At 41.8% G+C, this 24,975-nt stretch overlaps 1 protein-coding gene across 4 annotated transcripts in view; it reads right to left on the reverse strand.

Annotated features, from left to right (window-relative positions):
- Positions 1-24,975, reverse strand: part of LOC124555120 (plasma membrane calcium-transporting ATPase 2) — a 370,405-nt gene that overhangs the window by 87,181 nt on the left and 258,249 nt on the right. For all 4 annotated transcript variants that reach the window (XR_006968519.1, XM_047128924.1, XM_047128923.1 and 1 more), the window contains 3 exons: positions 14,030-14,248; positions 659-861; positions 16-122 (listed from right to left, as the gene is read on the reverse strand). Coding sequence is in view for 3 of the 4 variants with exons in the window: in XM_047128924.1 (XP_046984880.1) it covers positions 16-122; positions 659-861; positions 14,030-14,248 (529 nt within the window). In the remaining variant the exon portion in view is untranslated. The remainder of the gene's footprint in view (positions 1-15; positions 123-658; positions 862-14,029; positions 14,249-24,975) is intronic.

Raw genomic sequence — 24,975 nt, forward strand, 5'->3', positions numbered from 1 at the left:
TTAAGAACAGTTTACCTGTTAGTGGTAAGAGTGCCTGTCTTATCAGAGCAAATTGCAGTAGCATTTCCCATAGTTTCACAGGCATCAAGATGCCTAACCAGGTTGTTGTCTTTCATCATTTTCTGAAAAATTTTGCAACACATAAGACTTACCCAAGAAAACACCATGTTCTTTACATGAAGAGACATGTTTCTGAAATAAAAACTAGAGAAATATTGAGAAACTGTTTTAATACTGAACCAAGTGCAAGCAAGGATTCAATTTTTCTAGTTCATCACAATGTAATACCTACATGTAACTGAAACACCCATAGTACTTTTTACAGATAGCATCTGAAGTAGGCTGATATTTCTGTATCTTTTTCTCATTGTTCCATTAGTCATAGCTGAACACGTACCTTATTACACGACTGTCAGCTCTTTAGTAACCATTGTCAAATCTACTGGTGCAATTTTTATGCAACTGACTACAAACATGTATTTCTGCATGCCTGATTGTGAACCTCAAATATGTTAGACTTCAGCAGTTCATGGAAAATGCGCAGTATAATAGAAATTCAAGCACCCTGCATAGTATAATCGTAATGGAGTGTTTCTGTTTAATAAACAAAATTTACTTCCCTTACAACTGAAGGACAGAAAAATGGACTGTAACATACCTTGACAGAGTATGCCAGTGACAGGGTTACAGCAAGTGGAAGCCCTTCAGGTACAGCAACAACCAACACGGTAACACCAATGATCAGATGTCGAACAAGTTCATTAGCATATGATGTCTTCCATGTTTCTTTTTCAAAAACAAATGTTTTAACACAGAACTGCACAACAAGTATTACCACTGTCAAAGCAGCAATACTAGAACCTGGAATTATGACAAAAATTAATGGCATCCTATTTCAATAAAACTGAGTTCACTACAAAACTGAAGCCATGTAATAAATATCCACAATTAAATGATAACTTTATTTCTGGGTACTGCCTATACAATTTTAAAAAAATGGTGACTATCATTGCATTTCCAGTAATGACTGCCACTGAACACAATGGAAACACCTATTAGCAGTTACCCATTTGCCACTGATATTACTGTCCTCATAAGATCAAAAATAGTAGTATGATATCTGAAAGTCTTTTCTGGACAGCCATTCACAAAATTGAAACAGATGATCATCTCTACAGTTAAAGGATCCATTACTGTTGTGATGAACCACGCTTACTATTTGTCAGAAGGTATCTGTTGAAAGGCCTACTACAGCCTACAAGACCTGACATAGTTACCCCATGCAGTAAATCTTGCATAACTTCCAAATGCTAATCAAATATCTAGGCTCATCACAGGCATTATGACTGATGTCAATGACAGGCAATACCCTCCAAACCTAGTCCACAAACATCTCCTGTGTCAAATTCACACATGCCCTAATTCTTCGACTAGTGACATGAACCAGCTGCGAAGAAGCACTCGCTCCTTCCCACTCCCCAAATTAATCAATAATAATGGCTTGAACTACCTTTCCCCATACTCAAAAGTGTGCATCATCATTCTGAAATTCTTCCCACATCTCCCGAACTTTTACTGCCAACCATCCATTAATGAAGCATCATTATATCAAGCCTACGGCTAACCCGTTACTACGCAAGTCAAATCCCTCCGAAAAACTAGGTGGGAGACATGCCCCACGCACTGATCCCACACATTCTATCCCATCACAGGCATATCCTATCCCATTGCACACAGGGTCACCTGTGTTAGCACTCGTGTCACACCAGCTTGTTTCAGCTCATGTGAATGCCCACAGGCAGCTGGGCTGACACAGAGAGCGGGCTTGTAGGTGAGGTCAAGTGGATGTGCATGCACGGAACATGTACAATAGGGCTGCTTGGCATGTAGCCTTCCCTGCCTGCACCTACCTGTGAATACAAGAAGGAGCAGGCAAGGGAGTTTGGAACATTCCAGTTCCACTAGCAATCGGAGTGAGGAAAAAACAACTGTCTATAATCCTCTGTATGAGCCCCAATTTCTCTTATCTTATCCCTATGTAAAATGTATGTTGGCAGCAGTAGAACCCTTCTGCAGCATGCCTGACATGCCAGTTCTCTAAATTTTGTCAATAATGTTCCTCAAAAACAAAGTGCGCTTCCTGCCAGAAATTCCCATTTGAGTTCCCAAAGCATCTCTGTAACATTTGCATGTTGTTCACTACCAGTAACAAATCTAGTTGCCTGCCCCTGAACTGTTTTGACATATTCCTTTAATCTGACCTGGTGCGGATCCCAACCACAGCAGTAGTATTCAAGAATAGGCTGTACTAGTGTCTTTCATGCTGTCCCCTTCACAGATGAACCAAATTTTACTAAAATTCTCCCAAGTCAAGCATTCGCCTTCCCTAACACAAACCTCACATGCCCATTCCATTTCATATTGCTTTGCAAATGTTACGCCACGACATCAGATGCCATAACTATGTCAAGCGGGACACTACAATGCTGTATTTGAATGTTAGGGGTTTGCTTTTCCTACCCATCCACATTAACTTACATTATTCTAAATTTAGAGCTAGCTGCCATTCATTACATCAACTACAAATTTTGTCCAGGTCACCTTGTATCCTCTTTTAGATAAGCTAAATCATCATTTTTTTTTTTTTAGGGCGCGCTACTTCAACGGTCATTAGCGCCCAGACTACGTTAGGAATGCACCGCGAGTCACAAGTTTAAAACAGCAGCGAAACGGAAACACGATAAAAGGCAGACTGACAGGCATAGGATTAAAAAAAAAAACAGCGTAATCAAATGTCCTTAGAGACGGTTGTCAAGTTGATAAAATGAAGAACGCGAGCAGCTGCTCGTGGGTCATCCGCTCAAATGGCATCTAGAGTACATGGCAGGCCAAGATCAAGACGCAGTGTGTTACAATCCGGACAGGACGTTAAAATGTGGCGGACCGTCAGCAATTGCCCACATGGGCAGAACGGCGCCAGCGCAGCCGTCAGCAGATGGCGATGGCCGAACCGGCAGTGTCCAATTCGTAACCGGGCCAAAACTACCTCCTCCCGCCGAGAAGGGCGTGAGGAGGACGCCCAAGCCGCGGGAAGAGGTTTCAAGGCCTTGTCTGTAAGTGCAGCCCAATCGGCATGCCACAGCGATAAAATGCGCCGACAAATGACCCTGCTACAATCTGACGAAGGGACACAACAAGAAGCTGTCCGAGGCTGGAGGACCGCAGCCTTGGCCGCGGCATCTGCAGCTTCGTTCCCAGGGATACCGACATGGCCAGGAACCCACATAAAGCTAACCGGAGAACCGACGTCCACCAGCTGCTGAAGAGAGCGTTGGATCCGGTGCACAAAAGGGTGAACCGGGTACGGATCACTGAGGCTCTGGATGGCGCTCAGGGAATCGGAGCAGATGACATATGCAGAATGTCGGTGGCGGCAGATTTAAAGAACAGCCTGGTAGAGGGCAAAGAGCTCAGCTGTGAAGACCGAACAATGGCCATGGAGCCGGTATTTGAAACTTTGTGCCCCGACAATAAAAGAACACCCGACCCTGTCATTGGTCTTAGAGCCATCTGTATAAATGAAGGTCATATTAATGAACTTCAAACGAAGTTCGACAAAACGGGAGTGGTAGACTGAACCGGGGGTAACCACCTTTGGGAGCGAGCAGAGGTCAAGGTGGACGCGGACCTGAGCCTGGAGCCAAGGTGGCGTGTGGCTCTCGCCCACTCGAAAGGTAGCAGGGAGTGAAAAATTAAGATGTTGAAGGAGGCGACGAAAGCGAACTCCAGGGGGTAGCAGGGCAGAGACATACAACCCGTATTGACGGTCGAGAGAGTCATCAAAAAAGGAACGATAAGACGGGTGGTCGGGCATTGCCAGTAGCCGACAGGCATACCGACAAAGCAGTATATCTCGCCGGTAGGTGAGTGGCAGTTCACCAGCGTCAGCATGAAGACTCTCGACGGGACTAGTATAAAACGCTCCGATCGCAAGTCGTAAACCCCGATGTTGTATGGAGTTGAGGTGGCGTAAGATGGATGGCCGTGCAGAGGAGTATACGAAGCTCCCATAATCCAGCTTGGAGCGGACGATCGACCGATATAGGCGAAGTAGGACGGTATGATCCGCTCCCCACGACATACCACTGAGAACACGGAGGACATTTAGAGAACGGGTACAACGGGCAGCCAAATATGACACTTGTCGAGACCAGCTAAGTTTCCTGTCAAATGTAAGACCTAAAAATTTTGTTGTCTCCACGAATGGGAGAGCAACGGGACCGAGTCGTAAGGACGGTGGGAGAAAATCTTTGTAGCGCCAGAAGTTAATACAGACCGTCTTCTCGGCAGAAAAACGGAAGCCATTGGCGACACTCCAGGAGTAAAAACGGTCAAGAGAACGCTGAAGACAGCGCTCCAGGAAACACGTACGCTGCGTGCTGCAATAGATGGTAAAATCGTCCACGAAAAGGGAGCCCGATACATCAGCTGGGAGGCAATCCATTATTGGATTGATCGCTATGGCGAAGAGAGCGACACTCAAAACTGAGCCCTGTGGCACCCCATTCTCCTGGCGAAAGGTGTCTAACAGGACAGAACCCACACGTACCCTGAACTGTCGATCCATTAAAAAGGAACGAATAAAAAGAGGGAGGCGACCGCGAAGGCCCCATGTATGCATGGTGCGGAGAATGCCCGCCCTCCAACAGGTGTCGTAAGCCTTCTCCAAATCAATGAACACAGCCGCGGTGGGGCGCTTCCGCAAGAAGTTATTCATAATGAAGGTCGACAAGGTAACCAGATGGTCAACAGCAGAGCGGCGCCTACGAAATCCACATTGTACATTGGTAAGTAGGCGTCGAGACTCTAGCAGCCAAACCAAACGGGAGTTAACCATTCGCTCCATCACTTTACAGACACAGCTGGTAAGCGAGATGGATCGATAACTGGAAGGCAAGTGCTTGTCCTTCCCCGGCTTAGGGATCGGGACAACAATAGACTCGCGCCAGCATGCGGGAACATGTCCCTCAATCCAGATGCGATTGTAAGTACGAAGAAGAAAACCTTTACCCGCAGGAGAAAGGTTCTTCAGCATCTGAATATGAATAGAATCAGGCCCTGGAGCGGAGGACCGTGATCGGCCAAGTGCGTTTTCGAGTTCCCGCATGGTGAATGGGGCATTATAACTTTCACGATTCGAGGAGCGGAAGTCAGGTGGCCTAGCCTCCTCTGCCTGTTTGCGGGGGAGGAAAAAAAAGCGGCCGAAGGCATTGGAGATATCCTCAGGGGCCACAAGGACATCATTCACGACCGTCAAGCCAGAAACTGGTGAGTGGACCTTAGTGCCAGATAGCCGGCACAGGCTACCCCAGACAACAGAAGGAGTAAAACTGTTGAAGGTGCTTGTGAAAGCAGCCCAGCTGGCTTTCTTGCTTTCTTTAATAATATGACGACACTGTGCACGTAATCGTTTATAATTGATACAATTCGCCACTGTATGGTGGCGTTTAAAGGTGCGTAAAGCACGTCGACGAGCACGTAAAGCACGTCGACGAGCACGTAAAGCGTCTCTACATGCTGCGGTCCACCAGGGGACCGGTACGCGACGTGGAGAAGAAGTAGGGTGAGGGATGGAATATTCAGCAGCAGTGAGAATGACTTCCGTGAGGTGTGCGACCTGACGATCGCAGCTTGTGAAGGTTTGATCCTGAAAGGTCGCCCTGGAAGAGAAGAGCCCCCAGTCTGCTTTGGAGATGGTCCAACTAGATGAGCACGGAGAGGGGGTAGGCTGCAGGAGATGGATAACACACGGGAAGTGGTCGCTCAAACACGTATCAGAAAGTGCATACCACTCAAACAGGCGTGCAAGTTGGGGAGTACATATAGAGAGGTCTATATGGGAATAGGTGTGAGATGTGTCCGAAAGGAAAGTAGGGGCGCCAGTATTGAGGCAGACAAGATTGAGCTGGTTGAAAAGGTCTGCTAACAGGGAGTCCCACGGGCAGGATGCTGGAGAGCCCCAAAGGGGATGGTGGGCATTTAAGTCTCCAGTTAACAAAAATGGTGCAGGTAGCTGAGCAGTAAGTTGCATCATGTCTGCCCTGGTAACGGCAGACAACGATGGAGTGTAAATGGTACAAATGGAAAATGTAAAAGTGGGGAGAGTAATGCGGATGGCAACTGCCTGCAGGCCGGTGTGCAATGTGATGGGATCGTAGTAAATATCATCCCGGACCAGCAACATAACCCCTCCATGAGCCGGGATACCTACCACAGGGGGTAGGTCAAAACGCACAGAGGTGTAGTGTGCCAAGGCAATGTGATCACATGGGCGGAGCTTCGTTTCCTGGAGGGCTACGACGAACGGACGGTGCAAGCGGAGCAGCAACTTCAAGTCCTCTCGGTTGGAGCGAATGCTGCGAATATTCCACTGAATGAGTGCCATCGTAAGAAGAAAAGGAAGATGAAAGAAGGGGTCACCTCTAAGGCCGCTGAGGGCCTGGCTTCGAGCGAGCACTGCCGCCGCTATCAATAGGCGGACAGTCATCGTCCATTGGTTCTATAGGTTCATCGGCCATCTTTGTAAGATGGCCGGGAGGTGGAGCTTCCTCCGCTGGTGAACGGCCAGATGTTCGGCTACCAGCGGTGCGGCCAGGCGAAACGGATGACGGCCTGAGCCGGCAACCGCTGGGTGGCGCAGGAGAAGAAATGCGCCGTGGCGGAGAAGGAGAACTGTGCTTCCTATGAGCCTTCTTGGAAGGTCGTTTGGTGGAAGTACCGGTCGATGGCTGGGGGGGTCGAGGTACGTAGGAAGTCTGCACGGGACGGTTCCTTCTTGAAGGCCCGTGCATTTGACTTCTGGGTCTTCGTCTTAGCAGAAGCTGATGACGGGGCTGGTGTCTGTGGGGTGAGGGGAGGAAGAGGAGACGTCGACCGTGCGATCTTAGCACTGGCCGAATGGACGACCATGGTGCTGAAGGTCAGATCACATGTCTGGGTTGCCACCTCCCTGATAGTCCGAGAAGAGGCGAGGACAGTACTGTATTTCCCCACTGGGAGCAGCGTGGGCTTCCTACTAGCCAATAGCTTGCGAGCAGCCGAGGTGGACACTTTCTCTTTGACCCGAATTTCTTGGATACAGCGTTCTTCCTTATAGACGGGACAGTCGCGGGAGGATGCGGCATGGTCACCCTGACAGTTCACACAACGAGGAGACGGAGGTGGACAGTCACCCTCATGGGCATCCCTGCCACAAGTGACACATTTAGCCGCATTGGAACAAGACTGTAGAGTGTGATTGAAACGCTGACACTGGTAGCAGCGCGTAGGTGTCGGGACATAGGGGCGAACAGAAATAACCTCGTAGCTCGCCTTGATGCGCGATGGTAGCTTAACACTATCAAAGGTCAAGAAAAGTGTCCGAGTCGGTACAAGGTCATTGTTGACCTTTTTCATGACCCTATTGACAGCCGTCACGCCCTGCTCAGCGAGGAAAGATTGAATCTCCTCATCAGTCAATCCGTCGAGGGATCTAGTATAGACCACACCACGAGACGAATTCAAAGTTCGGTGAGCCTCCACCCGGACAGGGAACGTGTACAGGAGTGTGGCCCGAAGCAGTTTTTGTGCCTGAAAGGCGCTCTCAGTTTCTAGTAACAAGGTACCATTACGCAACCTGGTACAAGATTTGACAGATCCGGCTATGGCATCTACGCCCTTCTGGATAACGAAAGGGTTGACAGAGGAAAAATCCTTTCCATCCTCAGATCGAGAAACGACGAGGAACTGTGGGGTAGGCGGTAGTACTTTCGTCACTGGGGGCTGGTCATGTTTCCGTTTGTGGGCAGAAGTCGAGAGAGAAGAAGAAAAAACCATTGCGGAGGAATCCCCCATGATTGCCAGCGTCTCCGATGGCGCGCTCCTTCCTTAAGGGGACCCTCTCAGAGGGCACTCCCGCCTTAGGTGAATGTTTACACCTCAGGTCACACCTCCCGAGAAACGGACGGAGGGACCAATCGGCATGGTCAGAAGGTATCAGCTCAGGCAATCACCCCTCCCTGGGCCTGGCCTTTACCAGGGGGTACATGCGTGCCTTACTTGTCTACCCAGGGCGGGGAATTACGCATTACCCCGTCATCGGCTACGCGTGCGAACGCGTGGGTCGGCCTTCAGGCGCGCACAGGGAGGAAGGAAGAAGAAGAAGAAGAAGAGAGAGAGGGAGAGAGAGGACAGACTGTCTCAAACGCTGAGACGAAGGCAAGGAGACGAAGGCAAGGAGACGAAGGCAAGGAGACGAAGGCAAGGAGACGAAGGCAAGGAGACGAAGGCAAGGAGACGAAGGCAAGGAGACGAAGGCAAGGAGACGAAGGCAAGGAGACGAAGGCAAGGAGACGAAGGCAAGGAGACGAAGGCAAGGAGACGAAGGCAAGGAGACGAAGGCAAGGAGACGAAGGCAAGGAGACGAAGGCAAGGAGACGAAGGCAAGGAGACGAAGGCAAGGAGACGAAGGCAAGGAGACGAAGGCAAGGAGACGAAGGCAAGGAGACGAAGGCAAGGAGACGAAGGCAAGGAGACGAAGGCAAGGAGACGAAGGCAAGGAGACGAAGGCAAGGAGACGAAGGCAAGGAGACGAAGGCAAGGAGACGAAGGCAAGGAGACGAAGGCAAGGAGACGAAGGCAAGGAGACGAAGGCAAGGAGACGAAGGCAAGGAGACGAAGGCAAGGAGACGAAGGCAAGGAGACGAAGGCAAGGAGACGAAGGCAAGGAGAAGAGTAAGGAAGACAGTGAGATGGAGAAGAACAAAGAAAGGAACCAACGAAAGAAGGAAGAAACGAAAAGTTAACAACCAAAAAGACCACAAATGTAGGTCGTGGGACAGTCCGTCTCCGGACGCAGGCGCTAACTACCCCCTTGAGGGGGATGGACTCCTTTTAGTCGCCTCTTACGACAGGCAGGAAGACCTCGGGCCTATTCTAACCCCCGGACCCGCAGGGGGATAAATCATTATGGTTTGAATGGGGCAGTGCACAAATGGTTTCATTCATACTTAACTGGAAGAATGCAGAAATTTTAAATAATTGGTTCATGTAATGTTAAAAACAACAGCTGATTCCTCGAACTGGGGGGGCTATCAAGTACGGGGTCCCACAGGGTTCGGTCTTAGGTCCTTTACTGTTCTTGATATATATTAATGACTTGCCATTCCACATTGATGAAGATGCAAAGTTAGTTCTTTTTGCTGATGATACAAGTATGAAGGCTTTCACGACCGGATGTCATATCTTCTGGTAAACCTTCCGGGATGTAAGGTCGTGGTCCAAAAAAAAAAAAGTTTCATGGACCACGATCTTACATCCCGAAACGTTTACCAGAAGATATAGTAATAACATCCAAAAACCAAGAACTAAGTGATGTAAATGATGTTTTTCACAAAATTATGAAGTGGTTCTCAGCAAACGGACTTTCTCTAAATTTTGATAAAACACAGTATATACAGTTCCGTACAGTAAATGGCACAACTCCAGTAATAAATATAGACTTTGAACACAAGTCTGTAGCTAAGGTAGAATTTTCAAAATTTTTAGGTGTGTCCACTGATAAGAGGTTAAACTGGTAGCAACACATTGATGGTCTGCTGAAACGTCTGAGTTCAGCTACGTATGCTATTACAGTTATTGCAAATTTTGGTGATAAGAATCTCAGTAAATTAGCTTACTATGGCTACTTTCATTCACTTATTTCGTACGGCATCATATTCTGGGGTAATTCATCGTTGAGTAGAAAAGTATTCATTGCTCAAAAACATGTAATCAGAATAATTGCTGGAGCCCACCCACAGTCATCTGGCAGACATCTATTTAAGGATCTAGGGATCCTCACAGTATATATATTCACTTATGAAATTTGTTGTTAATAATCTAATCCAGTTCAAAAGTAATAGCAGTGTGCATAGCTATAATGCCAGGAGAAAGGATGATCTTCACTATGCAGGGTTAAATCTGACTTTGGCACAGAAAGGGGTAAATTATGCTGCCACAAAAGTCTTTGGTCACCTACCAAAAAGCATCAAAGGCCTGACAGATAGCCAACTAACATTTAAAAATAAATTAAGAGAATTTCTAGATGACAACTACTCCTACTCACTGGCTGAATTTTTGGATATAAATTAAGGGGGGGGAACCAACTTAACCATTAGTGTCATGCAATATTTTGTGTAATGTAATACCTTGTTAGGACATCTTTTATTAACCTGACACATCCCACATCATTACGAAGTGACATATTCATGATCTATGGAACAAGTATTAATCTAATCTAATAAACTTCAACACCTTCACAGCATCATTAACAAGCAACTGCAGATTGCTGCCCATTCTGTCCGCCAAATCATTTATGTATCTAGAACGTAACAGCAGTAATATCACACTTCCCTGAGGCACTCCTGACGATACCCTTGTCTCTGCTAAACACTTGCTGTCAAGGACAATATACTAGGTTCTGTTACTCAAAAAGTTTGAACCACTCACACTTCTGGGAACCTATTTCACATGCTCATACTTTCATTAAGAGTCTGCAGCGGGGCAGCACGTCAAATGCTTTTTGGGTATCTCTAACTATGGAATTTGCCTGTTGCCCTTCATCAAATAGTTTGCAGTATATCACGTGAGAGATGGACGAGCAGAGTTTCACAGGAGTGACGCTTACTATAACAGCCGATTCATGGACATAAGCCTTTTGGTCTCTAGGAAATTTATGATATTCTAACCCAGAATATGTTCTAGAATTCTGCAGCTAACTGATGTTACGCATATTGGTCTGTAATTTTGTGGGTCCTTTGTTTTACCTTTCTTATATACAGCAGTCCTTCACACTTTTTTCCAGTCACTTGGGACTTTACATCGGATGACAGATTCATGATAAATGCACGCTTAGCATGGGGACAATGCCATAGTGTACTCTTTATAAAACTGAATTTGGATTCCACCCAGACCTAGCAACTTATTTGCTTTCAAATCTTTTAGCTGTACTGTGTGCAATTGTGAAACTACGGTAGGCTTGCATGATTCTCCTGTGTGAAATATTTCTTAAACACATAACTTCTGCTTTCATTTTGCTATCTTCTAATGCCACAGCAAACTGGTCAACAAGCGACTGGCTGGAAGCCTTAGAATCGCTTAGCGATTTTACACAGCACCAAAATTTTCTTAGGTTCTTTGCCAGATATTTTGCTACGGTACGACTGTGGTGGTGGTACGCTTTGCGTGTAAATCTTTTCACGGACACACAAATCTCTACTAATCTTTGGTAATCATTCTCTTTTGAACTGAGCCTGCAATTGCCTTTATTTCCTCAGCATTTTCTGAATTTTCTTGTTAAGCCATGCTTTTCTTTTCTGTCCTTAACGCACTTACTGGGCATATCTGTCAAGAGCATGATTTAAACTTGGCCCACACTCCACTGTGTCCATCGTACCGGAATCAAATGATGTCAATTCTTTATCTACGTAAGATGATGATAACTGCTTATCTGCTACTTCTAGCAGAAGCTCCCTTTGGTCTCCATGACTAATTTATCAACACTCTTAACCATTGTCATCATGGTGACATCATTATCACTAATCTTTGCCTATACTGACACCAACAGTAAGGTCTTGCCCATTGTAGCTACAGGGTTTAAAATATTTCTACAGAATGTGGGGTGTGGAACTGGCTGCTAAAGACAGTTTTAAGAAAACTATGTTCAAAAGTACTTTGTAGGGCTGTCTGTCTGCAACCCCTGGAGTGAATCCATAGATGTCCCATTTGATATCCTTGGTAGGTGTTGCCTCAATTTAGTATTGGATGATGTGGGTATTTATGTGCTACTGACCACAGATGTTCTGTAACTAACTCTACAACTGTCACAGTGGAACCCTGTGATGAGTAAAAACATCCAACAAGTAACCTTATTTCACATAGACCTGTTATGTGTGTCTAAGTAACTTGAAGGTCACACATTTGACCTCAATAGACACATTTTTTGTCAATTGCAATAAACACACTCCATCCTATGGTGATTAATCTGTGCTTTCTAATATGTGTGTGAGTCAGTAAATATTTCAGTTTTCTACTTCAGCTGTCAGCTATGTCTCGGTCCTAATAATAATTTGTGCACATGAACTTTCACAGAATGCATTAAATGCGGGAACTTTGTTATGAATACTCTGACAATTTACTGATAAAATTTTGACAGTCAAATTGTCTTGACTCTGAACACACACTGACTGCACTAACTGCATATCGAATAGCGAGTGTTCATCAGAGTATCTCAAACTAATGCCTAGCCTATGAAACACCTATGTGCAATCCACAAGTAATCTGCTATCCAAGTAGCTGCTCCATTTGTGTAGTGCATCCACAGCCTATCAAGCTGAGCCCTAATGCAGTCTAGAAATCTGCAGCCAAGACCACCACAGGGTCAATGAAGCCTTGGTTGAGACCCTCCACCTGACACCAAACCAAAGGACCCCAATCAACTGAGAACAATGACAAGTTGGAGCACTGCCTTCATCTCTCACGTGCAAGGCCAGCAGGTTTTACTACCTCTGCAAGCCACCCGTATGGGGCACACATGCAACACGCGTCGTCTGTGCTGAAACGAGCCATAATTCGCAGATATCTGTGCCCTGCGTGCTCAATAGCCGCAGGCAGAGCCTCCTCTATACGTCTCTTACTTGTGACACACGTCTCCAGACTAAATGTCATGACTGGCATGATATACGTTTTCTACATGGTCTGTTTAGCTCTTAAAGGGACTCCTCTGTCCCAGTTTAAGTTTCATACTTGGTAGAAGACTCTGGGTCTTTGTGATAATCTGTTCAAAGCTTGTAGTCTGGCACTTCTATCACTTGACATGACACTACGAAGATTACTGAAACCACTTCTCCTTCCAGAATCATCCTACAAGGTGAGTGTGCCATATTCACCTTTATTGCCACTGTATTGTTCTTACAGTCAGCTTTAATTCCTTAAAGTTCTTATTCCAACCACCTCTGAACCTCCATTTCCATTTCTCGCCAAATGGCAGTGTCATCAACAAAAGCAAAAGCCTCGAGACCTTCATTTCCTACTTCCTTGATTTCTTTCCTGTTTGTGTCCATATCCATAATGATTTTGCAGTCATACACAGCAAGCAAATCATCACAGCTAGCTATATGTGCTTTGAAAACAGTGCCATGGCACACCATTTCAACTTTTTCCTTTATAACCACAGAAACAGAAGTGTTTGCTGTACGTATCTATTAAGCTCTTCACGGACATATCTCAACATCTTGAACAGTTAGCAATTCAATAATTTGGAGGAAAGTTCTGAGAATTTATTTAGAATTGCATACTTAAGAAATAGATAAATTTTTAACAAAGACAAAGGAAATGGCGTGACTTGAAATATGTGAATTACTGTACTTGTACATTCTAAGTATTATGTAGCAATGGCCCTTAGCATAATGCTCATATTAGTTCCGTGGCAGTTATCATTTATATAATCTCACACACAAATTACTATTTTGTGTGTGTAAATGAGTACTGTAATGATGCATTTAATGAATCTGATGCATTTAATGAATCTGATGCATTTAATGAATCTGATGCATTTAATGAATCTGATGCATTTAATGAATCTGATGCATTTAATGAATCTGATGCATTTAATGAATCTGATGCATTTAATGAATCTGATGCATTTAATGAATCTGATGCATTTAATGAATCTGATGCATTTAATGAATCTGATGCATTTAATGAATCTGATGCATTTAATGAATCTGATGCATTTAATGAATCTGATGCATTTAATGAATCTGATGCATTTAATGAATCTGATGCATTTAATGAATCTGACGCCTGCACAATAATAAAAATTTCTTAGACTGTTCAGTTCATCATTTGTAACATGCAACAAAAAATTCACATGTGAATCCAAGTTAAATAATTTTGAATATTAAAACATAAGATAAAAGAATTTATGAAGTAAACTATGAAATAGCCAAACCTGCATATCCTATTTGTATTGCAAGTTTTGTCAACTTGGCTTGAAGTACAGATTTCTCTTTCTTGTGAGATTCCGGCGGTGGGGCCTGTGCGTGATTCTCTGAAGGTGGAGGAACATCAGCACTGTGTTTGTTGGCTGTTCTGTCTGTAATTTGTGCAGCTGGGACACTCACGTGGCTGTTTCCTGTAACAGGTGCTGCCTCAGGTTCTTCAGCAGCTCCTGTAAGCCAACAAATGTAATATTATACCATCACAATATATTACATAATTTTTTTATATTATAAAATTTCTTACATTGACAGGCACAAAATTGCCTCATCATCAAGGTATTTCATTAGGTTTATAGAAACATTTTAATTCTCAAGGGTGAACTGTGGTATTGCTTGTTATCAGTAAGTTAACATACTTAACAGAAGAAACAGTGCCTTTCACGAGAAATTTTCTTTAAAGTAAAGAATTTTTTTTTTAAGAGTTTCACATCTGAACTATAATGGTAAATATGGTTCTAGTCCCCAAAATTAGCATATATTCCAAGTTAAGTCCCTGCTGATTATACGATAGCTACAGTTTTCTTCATAGTAGCTGGGAAGTTCCGTTTTTTTACACGACATGTTTCACTACAATTTGTCTTTCTCCAAATCTCTAGCAGCTGCATGGAATTCACATACTAGATGTCTATTACCCTGAAAATATACGTTAATACACCACTAACCAAGGTAAATGAGAATTGCCATACTGTGTCCTAACACATGTTGAGCCTCCAGTGCAAGCTTTCATATTGTTCTCCATAATTGATAAATGAACTATATCCTCCAGACGGACTCAGCAGCTACAACTATTACAAAAAAAAAGAGCACTAATTGGTTTATGTAAAACCAAGTGTCTTAACTACTTAGTTATAAGATTTTGAATGGTACTACTAAATCCTTCCTTATTGTTTTAGTTGAAATTATAACCCCACTCCCACAGACTACATTACTGTTAAAACTAAATTTTCATGTCCCTTTGTGTATGAAGTCTGCCACATGCCACCATTTCTACTCCTTAACCCTTCTGTAAAAGGGACTAACAGAACTGGAAGTAACATTTTTGTCTTTCTTAAAACTCTGCCACAATGAGCCACAAGGAGTTGAAAGGGACCAGTGTATAATGAGGAGTTTTTCTCCAAAGAGATTGAACAGACAAAAGTGGTGCCCACTTTCACGGTCTTTAGGCCATCATTCCTATTTAGATTCACTGTAGAGAGATTTTTATCACTGCTGATGAAGCAGGAGACAATGATAGAACTCACTTCCTTCAGGAGGTAATTTTTGATGCCCACATGAGATCAAATCCTTTCATAACTAACTTTATAGCACCGTGTCCCATGGAAAAATGCCAACAAAACCAATACGGCGCTGTGCAGACCAACTGAAGAGTCTTATTTCCATAGCACTTTCCCCCATTTTCTATTGGAAATTAAACAATACTATGGCTAAATAAGTGCACTAGAGGAAGTTCTAAGAATTACTTACTGTTAAAAGTCTGAAGAAAACACTGCTTGAAAAATTAATGGAAATTGTAACTATCTTTTCCTATCAAAATTCATGGATTGTTTCCATTTCACAACAAAGAAAGGGTGTGTCCAGATGCTTGGGCTGAAAGTGTGAATTACTCTCAAATTTGGACACAACAGTTACCATTGGTTCAATGAAATCACAACATGGGCACAGTAAAAATTTATTCTAAGGCATTTTCTGCAACTGCACCAACTACTTTACTCTGAAGCAAGGCCCATTTAAAGCAGAATTCATTCCTTGATGTAAAATAGCTTTCGGGTGCCCTCCAGTCTAATCTTTGCAATATCCTGATATGTTATGCTCTCATCTATCGCACTTCCATATTGTTTGTAATCAAACTACACTCTTTCAATGAGTTATTCAATAGCTTCCTATATTAATCTCTTCATCATAAAGAATAAATTAATTGAAAGGTTGTGATACTACTATGTTATTTATTTGAGTTTCTCACGTAATTTTATCTCCCTGCCATTTCACTGTTAACTTTGACATGTTGCTGCTATTTTGTCACTTTCTTGAGCCAGAGTTGTTGTCTTTCCGTAAAGTACTTATTAGATTTCCATTACCATTCCAATTTTTTAAATAAATTTAATACTGGTTATGAAATTAATATTACTTGCACAGCTGGTGCTTTTGTCAGTATCTTCATATCGGTAAATTGACTTGTTAACTGCAAATCTTTCAGACATTACTTTTCTTTTCTGAACATCTGGCAAAACATTATATATGACATCACAATAGAAAGATTGAAGGTGAAGCAGTAGTTACTTGAAGAAGCGAACATATACAACTTGTAGTCATTCAGTCAAAGCAATGCCACAGAAATGTAATGAATCCAAGATACCAAGATTGGCTGAAACATTTAAGTGTGTAATGCACATTCAGTGTCTAGAAACTAAGTAATACTGCACAAACATGACATGCATATACTCAGATCCAAAATGCTTGAAGTGCAGGATACTGATGCCAGCAATTACTTATTTTCAACACTAATAAGCTATTATAAAACAGTGCTGTGAGCCTATAACTATCTACTGTAGCAACTATCACTGACAGTGCTATATGAGTACCATCCACACTTCTGTCGTCATTTAGTATAAAACTGTACTTATTTCATGATAATTTATGGAGAGGAGGAGGAGGAGGAGGAGGAGGAGGAGGAGGAGGAGGAGGAGGAGGAGTATATAGTGGGCAGAGGATATGTATGGTGCAGTTATTTTCTTTTCAAAGGATGTACCCCCTTCATTGACTAAGTCGTATGAATCTGACCGCTCTCTCATCCGAGTCCAGTCTCTTAACGCTTGCACTACCTCACTCATTACTGTATTTTTTTCTTCCTCTGTTTAATAGAAAACAGATCCCTCAGTCAATCAATAGTTGTATCTTTCATCTATTTTCAGTTACATCTAGATGTTGAAAGGCAAATATCAGGTTCAAATTTGTCGGTAGAATGCCAAGGAAATGCATTTCATCTAGAAACTATGTCACTTACAATCTTGTCCCCTACACTCTTGGAGATTGTTCTCCTCATGTGGGACCCTCTGTAACATGAATTATGAAGAAAGAGGGGAGAGACAGGAAGAGTAGATAAGTTTCTTGTCACAGTTTTAGTTGTCATTCCAAATGTGTCGTTGAAAAGCTTCGCACACTTAAGGCATGCCCACACAATGCCTCTATCCTCATGCGCTATGACCGATGCACGGCAATGAAAGCGCATGCACAAAAATTAGTGGGAAGAACATATGAGCGCATGCTGGAAACTAGTGACATATGTGTAAGTTCGAGCTACTTATTTCACTTTTCAAGACAAAGAATTTCAGTGATCAGTCCTTAAGCTGAGAAATACATGAGGGGGCATTCTTTGTCATTCTGTAAAGACTGACTTTCAATACATTATTTGTATTTGTGTTTGTATTTTATAAAGTAAAATACTGTTTCCAGAACTTCAGGCAATAGAAAATAGACACAGATTACCATCCTCATAGTTGAAAAATTCGGTAATGCCCTGGACCCTGAAAAGGAGGTTACGCTTTCCAATTTAGTATTCTTTTTTGCAAGATGAATAGCCCTTATTCCTGGTACTTCACTGAGGAGCTCCACCATGCCATCTTTTCTTTTGTTCAGATACCAGACTTCTCAATCTTTGTCCTATTCAGTCACCATAACATGAATATTTGTCTACGGTTTCAATATGCACTTTGATAAATTTGTAGGCTACTGCTTTTTTGCTTTCAAACTTCAAAATGTACCTTATTCTTTACATTGATATGGTAAGAGACTTCTTATCTAATACTTAATTGCTATGAAATGAGTTTTTATTCAAGTAACCCTAATAGTGCCATTCCGTATGACTTCTCTTTCCCTATAATCATCTATACATTTCAGCATGCTTTCTCTGCAGTCACCAGGCATTAATGTACAGATATCATTTTGAAGCATAACCTAACACACTACACAATGAAAGACATGAGCCCCTGCTGCCTGTCTGCTAAACAGCATAAGGGATTCCCACTGATACCAGGAAGCAACACATGGCCTCCATTTCAAGAAAATTACACATTCTCGAATGATCAAGCATAGTTGCTCTGTTGAAAATTTAAGTGCATGTGCAAAGTTGAACAGAAAAAATGGCATTGTGTGGACGCACCTTTACATATCGAAGATCAGACATTCCAATACTTGTCAACAAACATCGTTTCTGGATAGATGGGAACATAATCATCACTCTCAAATAATTAGACCAATTGTGACTTGCACAGAAGCGTACTGATAGTCTTTCTTCCAACAATACTTGAGTAAACAGAATAGAAAACTGAGGAGGAGGTCGAAATGACGCTCTTACACTACTATAGCATCTGACACACAACATATCGGTACGTGCAGATGCAAATGAGCACTTCTCAACTTGGAGGATGGGATTGTCCCATGAACAGGGATTATTGTGTGCTCTTTCACCATGATTTCATATTTCACCTGCAGTAAATGAATGATTTTTGTTCTTTTGTTTAACTTGGTTCAAATATATTACGTGTGACTAAGTCATTCCTGGGCCTTCATCGGAGCGACCTACAAAGACTGTCTTATCATCACAATCCTGACAGATATTGAGAGACACCCAGTTTACAAGTAATGGCTTCTTACATCTTTTAGCTACTCTGCTTGTTGAATGCAAAAACTTACTACTTCAGTTCTGATGAGATTTTCTCTCTGCAGCAGAGTGTGCACTGATATGAAACCTCCTGGCAAATTAAAACTGTGTGCTGGATTGAGACTCTGCGCACACTCTGCTGCAGAGCGAAAATCTCACTATGGAAACATCTCCCAGGCTGTGGCTAAGCCATGTCTCCACATTATCCTTTCTTCCAGGAGTGCTAGTTCTGCAAGGTTCGCAGGAGAGCTTTTGTGAAGTTTGGAAAGTAGGCGATGAGGTACTGGCGGAAGTAAAGCTATGAGGAAAGGGCGTGAGTCATGCTTGGGTAGCTCAGATGGTAGAGCACTTGCCCACGAAAGGCAAAGGTCCCAAGTGCGAGTCTCAGTCCGGCACACAGTTTTAATCTGCCAGGAAGTTTTACTTCAGTACTGTCCTCACTCAGCAGCTATTTGAAGTGTTCTTTACTCTTGCACTCTCTTCTTTTGCACTTTAAAAGAAATATTTTAGTGTAAATTAAGTCCAAGTGGGTCAGAAGTGCTAAGTACTTAGGAGTAAATATTTTGATTTGTTTCTCCACTCATCTCAGAAGTCAGCCATGAGGACTAATAACCTGAATGCTGCAAGTTTAACTGTGTTTTGAAACCTTGTAATTACATCCATAACTTTCACAGACACCGTTTGCTAAATAACTAATCTTTATTCTGATCAACTACATTTAATGTATTAAAAAGAAACATGCCTCACTGGTTTAAACATACTACTCTGTAGCATTAAGTAATAGGTCAGATACTTTTGAAATCCTTTCAGTATTTCAGTAAACATATATCTTTAATTCCTCACAAAAGTGTTATGTATGTAAGTTGCTTTTATGACAATTGAATGATAGGTATGGGAACAATCAGTTTAATTTCCAAACACCATCAGCAGTGCAGTTACATCCAGTATGAACTACATAACACAGTAAAACTCAGGTGTGCAGCGATATTACATGCAATGCACCATAGTTTTTATCCATATAATATATTCTTTTCTTGCCTCATTGGTGATGAAACTCATTGTCATTGTCAGTCTTTTGAACAAGAAGTTAAAATATGCTGGATTATACAACGAAAATTAATTGGGACACCAAACCTGGAAACATCCTGCAAACTAAGCTGCAGAGTTACATGAATATGGTTTTAGAAAACCTTGAGGCATATTAGTACTTCAGATGGCAAATGTACTTTCACTCTCACTAGAAAACTGATAGTTGAGAAGGTCAATCCAAGGACTATTTTGATGCAGCTATCCATCCAAGTCTATCCTGTGCAAGTCTCTTCACCTCTACACAACCAATGCAGTCTCCATCCATTTGAATCTGCTTACTGCTATCAACACTTGGTATCCTGTTTCAACTTTTACCTCCATCCCTCCCCCATCCACATACACACATCCCTCAATTGCCTAACTGGCAATTTCTTGAGACCTCAAGGAATGTCCTATCAAATTGTGCTGTCTTTCAATAAAGTTGTGTAAATTTCATTTCATCAATTTGAATCTGTACCACCTCGTCAGTTACGTCATTCACCCCCCCCCCCCCCCCTTATCTTCTGCATTCGCACGTAGCACTACATTTTGAAAGCTTTTATTCTCTACTTGTCTCTAACACTGATTATCTGTGTTTCACTTCAGACACCTGGTAGCTGAACTATTTGTTTATGCACTTCAACATATCTTCGATATCAGTATTCTATTGGCAGTCAAACATTAATTATAAAAGGAACTACTTTAGTAAGGCAATAGGTTGCCAAATATTATAAATCTCCTGCTGAAAGCAACAGCGAGAATGAGTAAGCCAGTAAACAATAAAAATTGCTGTCTGATCAAAACTGACTATTATCCTGTCATATATTTTACATTGTGTTCTGAACATAACTAGGCATCATAAATCTGAACCAGACGAAAAATTCTGAAAATACCACACACCTACATCTGTTCATTCTGATGCTGGATTTCAATTAGACTGTTAGTACCACAAAAATGCTTCCTAACGGACAAAGAAAATGTTCCTCTGCTTTATAGTAAACACAATGAATTAAAAAATCCAATATTTTGGTAGTCCCCTTTTGGGTCAATGTGTTTTATCCAGCTTTTCCTCCAAGTAGATTCCAACCATGAAATTCAATTCTGGAAGGTCTTGAACATTCCCTTCCAAAGGTGTCATAACCTCTTCAACACAGAGAAAGATTTGCAGTCATAGATTACTTTGTATCTGTGAGTAGTAGATAGTCTCAGGGTGGCACGTGACGGTAATAGGAGGGGGGGGGGGGGGGGGGTGTAATAAATCTTATGTAACATCCTTCAGTTTTCTCACTGTTTATGCACGTTTTAGGGCCAGTCTATCATCCTGTATAAGGATTACTGCTTTCTTTTGAATTCTAAGCATTCATTTGGTTTGTTCAGTTAGACATGAATACTTTAATATTATTATTCAGTTAGTGATTTAATCACTGGAAGATGATCAATCCCTTTCGCATAATTGAAAATACTGTCCATAATAGGCTTTGCTTTATTTGGCACTGTTCACGTGTCCATCCACCACTTCAATTTTATTTCTGGTGGGAGGCGATTGAGTCGTATCTTATCCTAAGTAACAAATTTATACTTTACATAAATTGGATTCTTTTCCATTAAGTCTGAAAAAGGTTGACAATTTTTATTCGCAATTGTGTTTGTCGGCATTTAAAAAAGGTGACAAGTTTCGCACAAACGTTTCTCATAATTATTTAGCGTTACGTGTACCATACCACCTCCTGAAACATTTACAGTGTCAGCTATTTCATGCAATTTTCACCTCCAGTCACTGAGTGCTATGTTGTGCACTACCACAAAGTTTTCACCTCTTGCAGTTTTGTGATTTGTGTGATGTGGATCAACTTCAGGGGAAATACAGAACATTTGATTTCAGACATCCATTTATTAACAGCTGAAAACTGAGGAGCAAATTCCTCATCAATCTTTATGATCTTTGGAAAAGATTTCACTGCCATACTTCACAAAACCAAGAATTTCATGATATGTTTTTTTTCCAGTTAAAAGAAACATATGAAGTAATACTACTTTAAGAAAGCACAGTTACAAACTCAATAAAATTTGACTGACATCAACTCCATCTTTATTTCTGGTCAAGAGGGAAAAAGGAGGGAAGAGGAACTTTGGTGCGACTACAGTGCATTCGTAGGGCACCTGGTTCCAACAGCATGCCAGAAACAGGTTCAGATTAGACTCTTATCCTTTTCTGCATTGTCTTCATAGAGACTTCTTTTAATTATTTTTAGATATTTTCCATTTACATGGGTTCTAAGTACTCTCCTTTAAGTGCTACATACTGCTGCATTTGTCCAAATCACTCAATGGTGAATTTATGGAAGTTTTTGGAAAATCCTTTGATACACACATCATTATATAGATCCTTTTATTTCTGCAGACTCAAATTTATTAACACACATGGTTTCTTTTCCTACAGTTAATTAGAAGAAATTGCACTTCTCACGTTACAGGGTGAATGATTAAGTACCCGGATCTCAGGCTCTGAAGGCAGAGACTTTGTGATTATTTTTGCTGGAAAGTGAGCTGGCGGGTTGCCATGATAGAATAAGATCCCACTCAAATCTTATCTGGGATCTCTCTCGATGTGTGTGTTCTGTGTAGCAGTAAACTCCAGAATATTCAGCTGAAGTTGCTGTTTTGCTTTGTCTCACAACAATAGTAATGATGTGCCCACTATTCTTCTCCCTGGAACTCACTAGCTTTGCTTTCACTGACAAATTAGTAAACTTATGCTCCATCACTAAACTATGCTTTTGAGGGCATGAAATAAATTTTTTCCGATTTTCTTATGACAGGATTCTCTAATTTTTTTACTTGAGAGTTGGAAGGTGGAGTACATAATTACTCAAAATACTTTTTTAACTCTAGGATTTCATGCTGGTTCTTACAACCCACAGCTGATCAAATATGAATAATGACCTTAATTTTTTGTTAGATGCAACAGGGATCCATTTTCTCCAGTAATTTCCATTACTGGCAGTCCAGACTATCACCTACAAAATAGTTGATCTCATGTCTAAAGTTACCACCACAACTAATGCCTACTTTAGAAATATGATACCCAATAGTTGCAGCAAACACACTGTACATTGACTTAAATCAAGTGCACAAATTAAGATAATGACAAGAAACCAGAATTATTCTAACCTCCACAGAGCTAAGTGAGAGTGCTCTATTACCCGTCCAAGAGCAGCAGTTGGATGGGTGGGCAAACAGCTGATGCTGGTGCAGCCAGCCTTTAGCACACATGACTGTACTGCCTTGGCCTCGCAATCACAGGCAGGGTTGACCAAGCCATTTGCTCATGCACAGAACATGTGTAATACGGCTACCTGGCAGATAGGCTGTACTAGCTGTGCCTGCCCACAGGCAAGTTGACAGGCACTTATCAGGGCCTGTGCCCCATGGGAGCAGAGTTCAAACAGCCTACTCTACCACTTTAGCAAATTCAGAAATAAAAATGAACACACACACACACACACACACACACACACACACACACACACACACACACACACACACACACAGGCATTTGTTATGGGATTCACTATGTTGTCTTCAATAATTATAATACGGAACCAAGTTTCTTAATTTTCGAACCTAGTTTTTCAACAGAGTTTGTGATTTTTGTCAGATGGGTAGAGACCGAATACATTCCTTACGAAAAACGAAGAAACACCAAGTGGCAATGGTGGGAAATGCTGGAAACAATTTGCAAACTGGTAAATTGTTAAGTGATTACACCTATGAAGTAAAAGTCAATGTGTACTCTGCTCATGTGTCCTGATGCAATTATCCTCTGCACAACTGTAAAGTTGGTTCCGAGTTAGATGTAGTAATGATGGATGCGATGACCACGAGTCATTATTGTATGCATTGTCTAGAGCAGAATAATAACACAAAAGAATGGTTCATATCACTTAGAAGAAATGGTGGCACAGATGGTTCTAAGAGTACTTAAGACATATGCCCAATAATAAATAAAGAAATAATTAGCTATTTTTTACAACAAAGTTAGCTACCCTATTTTCTTTCTTGTGTATTTTCTATTTGAGACACTCCCAAAGTCATATTTATTAATGAATGTTTCACAAGAATTTTATAAGATTTTAATAAGTAGCGATTAAATTAAATCCCTATATACATATTCCAATGGACATCTCCTGTATGGCTGTTAATGACTCAAATGAGGGATTTCAGAAATTCTTAAATCACTTAAAATGAAGGCTTCCAATTTAATGACATGAAGTCTACTTTGCTATGTGAACGCACATAACAAATACCACAGCTGCTGGTGTTTTTAACTTTCCCATAAACCTTTGAGTTGGCGTGGGGGAGGCGGAGAGGGGTGTGGGAGGTTTACACAGACACTAGTTTCAATATGACACTGAATGAAGGCAGCCAGGTATTTTGAAAATGTTGAAGTTCGAAGTAATGCTTGTGCCTGAACATCGAATTTATACAAGGTTTCCCCATCTGTAAAAAAGGTGCAGGGAGGAAGAGAGAAGGCCATTTATTAGTCACCAGGTAACACTCCATCGCAAAGGGGCAAAAATGTGTATCACGAATCGTAGTGGATGAGGTGGTTACCAACAGAATTAGCCAGTGATATCAGTGATTTAGTTTCTTCAAGTGGACTGTGTACCTACCCCAGCTACCCATGCTATATGCGCTGTACATCTAAAATTCAGCTTCGAGTTAAAAAAGTGCAAAATAAGTAAAACTACTGCTGTTTCAAGTGGAAAAGCATGCAAGAAGCTAAGCCTGATTAAGATGCCTCAGAAAGACTAAAATAAGTAGCAAAAAATCCTCCATACGGATTTTCTAGTTTACTAGAAGATAGCAATTGTGTTGACACGACTTATCAGTTCTGTTTTCAACAGTTCATGTAGCCTAACAACAAGCTGTGTCATCAACTGTACAACCTGACTAATTTCTATGGCAACATAGAAAATAATTTTACCACCCGACTTCTCAAGGTTTACAACTAGCAATGGAATCTTTAACTGAATTTATAATACATTAAGTGGGTATCATTTATTTCTTTGGAGCTTAAATTAATGTTTAAAGCACAGCAAGACATGATTTATTAGATGTTATTTGCAATATTAATGCAGTTTGCCAGTAGTTATACTTATGCATGTTGTA

The sequence above is a fragment of the Schistocerca americana genome, chromosome X (assembly GCF_021461395.2).
Source record: "Schistocerca americana isolate TAMUIC-IGC-003095 chromosome X, iqSchAmer2.1, whole genome shotgun sequence".
Lineage (NCBI taxonomy): Eukaryota > Metazoa > Arthropoda > Insecta > Orthoptera > Acrididae > Schistocerca > Schistocerca americana.